Source organism: Berghia stephanieae, chromosome 12 (genome assembly GCF_034508935.2).
Source record: "Berghia stephanieae isolate SIO BIC M18660-M18661 chromosome 12, UCSD_Bste_1.3, whole genome shotgun sequence".
In the NCBI taxonomy this organism is placed as follows: Eukaryota; Metazoa; Mollusca; class Gastropoda; order Nudibranchia; family Aeolidiidae; genus Berghia; species Berghia stephanieae.
The window spans coordinates 11,792,133-11,794,632 of record NC_088371.1 but is presented as its reverse complement, the minus strand read 5'-3'; the positions used below and the strand labels follow the sequence as shown (position 1 = coordinate 11,794,632).

Here is a 2,500-nt window from a genome sequence, read left to right as displayed (position 1 = left end):
CTTGGAAAAGGCTCTTTACTCACATTCTCTCACCGTACTCAGGTGTAAAATGAGTACCTGGCTGTTAACAGCGTTGTCGTAATATCGCCTAACAGGCGTCATGTCCTGTCCTAAATCTTAAGTGTTGCTGTTGGCCAGGGACCCCTTCTAAAGCGCTTTGAGTACGTTCTGTGAATATTGCGATATATATTTTTAAAAAAGCAACACAACACAACACAACCGAAACGTTCCGTGTTTGATATTTTGTTCTTTTTTTGCTTGTGTTTGTTTGAAGTTGTTTTATTCATTTTTGTTTATTACTTTTTACAGACCGCGGCTTTTGACAACTTAGTATCATCAATATGAAACATTGCCACACAAAGCAGAAAGAAAATGCAATGGGGGAAAAGAACAATTATTTGGAACTCTCGAATGTACAAGTTGGATATGCCAAATGAATGTAAATAGAGTTAATTATACTACGAATATTGAATATTTATTATTTATGTATTAGATATTTATCTAATTCTATAATATTATCAATTAATTGACATTGAATCATAGAATTAAACGAATGAGAATACGTACGAAGCCTAAAAAGTGTCCACCAATGAAAGCATTCAGCGCCATTTTGTTGTTGGCTGAGAATGTAGTAATTACCATTCATTCGGTATCTATGTCAACATAACGACACAAGAAAAACAACAAACAATATCAAAATCCACAATAAAATGTTTCAGAACTGTTGCGTATATTTATGGCACAACGAAGCTGTCAAAAAATGAAGTTAGAGAATGTGTGTAATCATGTATTATAATAACCTGTAATGTGTTTTCCAACCACCACATCATCTACTACTACAACCACCACCACAATATCATCACTAACACTACTACTACAACCACCAGCCCACATCATTATCACTACCACTACTACTACACCACACCAGCACATCATCATCACTACCACTACTACAATCACCACAACCACATCGTCATCACTACCACTACTACTGCAACCACCACCAGCATATCATCATCATTACCACTACTACCACAACCACCACCACCACTACTACTACAACCACCACCACATCACTACCTCAACTACTACAACCACCACCACAATAGCATCACTACCACTACGACTACAACCACCACAACCACATCGTCATCACGACCACTACTACTACAACCACCACCATATCATTACCATTACCACTACTACTACAACCACCACTACCACCATATCATTACCATTACCACTACTACTGCAACCACCACTACCACCATATCATCACCATTACAACTACTACTACAACCACCACAACCACATCATCATCACTACCACTACTACTACAACCGCCACCACATCATCATCACTATCACTACTACTACAACTACAACCACCACCACATTATCATCACTACCACTACTACTACTGCAACCACCACTACCATATCATCATCATTGAAATTTTCTTTTTTTTAAATTGAGCTTTATATAGTGCAATATCTACTAAATGTGCTCAAAGCGCTTTACAAGGGGTCCCTGGTCAACATTTAACATGTAGGACGGGACATGACGCCTGTTAGGCGATATTACAATTTTTAGGACAAAGACAACTCTGTTAACGGCCAGGTACTCATTTTACACCTGAGTACGGTGAGAGAATGTGAGTAAAGAGCCTTTTCCAAGGACTCAACTATGCGCCGAGCGAGAGGCTCGAACCCAGGACCTTCCGATCCGGAAGCGAGTGTCATACTACTAGACCACATAGCCGCATCATTACCACTACTACTACAAACACCACCACCACATCATCATCACGACCACTACTACTACAACCACCACCACCACCATATCATTACCAATACTACTACTACAACCACCACCACATCATCATCACTACCACTACTACTACAACTACAATCATCACCACCACCACATCATCATCACTATTACTACTACAACTACAACCACCACCAACACCACATCACCTCACTAACACTCAGTACTACCTACAATCACTACCATTAGGTTTTGGAGCTTTACTTCATTTGAAATAAGGAAACTTCGGAATTGTATTTGGCATTGTGTTTATATACCATAATATAATTCTAATCAGTTATCTATTTAGAACTAGATACTATACAATATGTATGCCAAATACCACCCCAATTCCCCTTTCTTGTGTGCGGGAATTCCTCTTTCGGCATTGAAATTGAGTGTGAGAGAGTCATCACTACACACATAAACAACAGAAACAATTTAAAAACAAGACTATGACACGCAACCACTCACACACGAGGCTATACTATTTATCCTTTTCTCTATATAGAATAGGACAAGACAAACAATAGCTTGACTCTCGCTACACTTCGCATTGATGTTTGTCGTCTCACGAGTTCAACTCTCGGTCGACCTGTCAATATTCCTTTTTGCCTCGGACGTAATCATTAATAGAATGTTGTGTGGTTTTGACCGTGAAGAAAACCTTAAGAAGTCACATTTATATCATT

At 38.9% G+C, this 2,500-nt stretch overlaps 1 protein-coding gene across 2 annotated transcripts in view; it reads right to left on the bottom strand.

Annotated features, from left to right (window-relative positions):
* The window catches only part of LOC144958404 (uncharacterized), a 10,547-nt gene that overhangs the window by 3,428 nt on the left and 4,619 nt on the right, over positions 1–2,500 (bottom strand). The window contains exon 1 of one of the 2 annotated variants that reach the window (XM_078890409.1): positions 568–859. The exons of the other annotated variant lie outside the window; for it this stretch is intronic. Within the exon in view, the coding sequence (XP_078746535.1) occupies positions 568–642 (75 nt within the window). The 5' untranslated portion in view covers positions 643–859. Of the gene's footprint in view, positions 1–567; positions 860–2,500 lie in introns of those variants that run through there. 2 annotated transcript variants of the gene reach the window in all.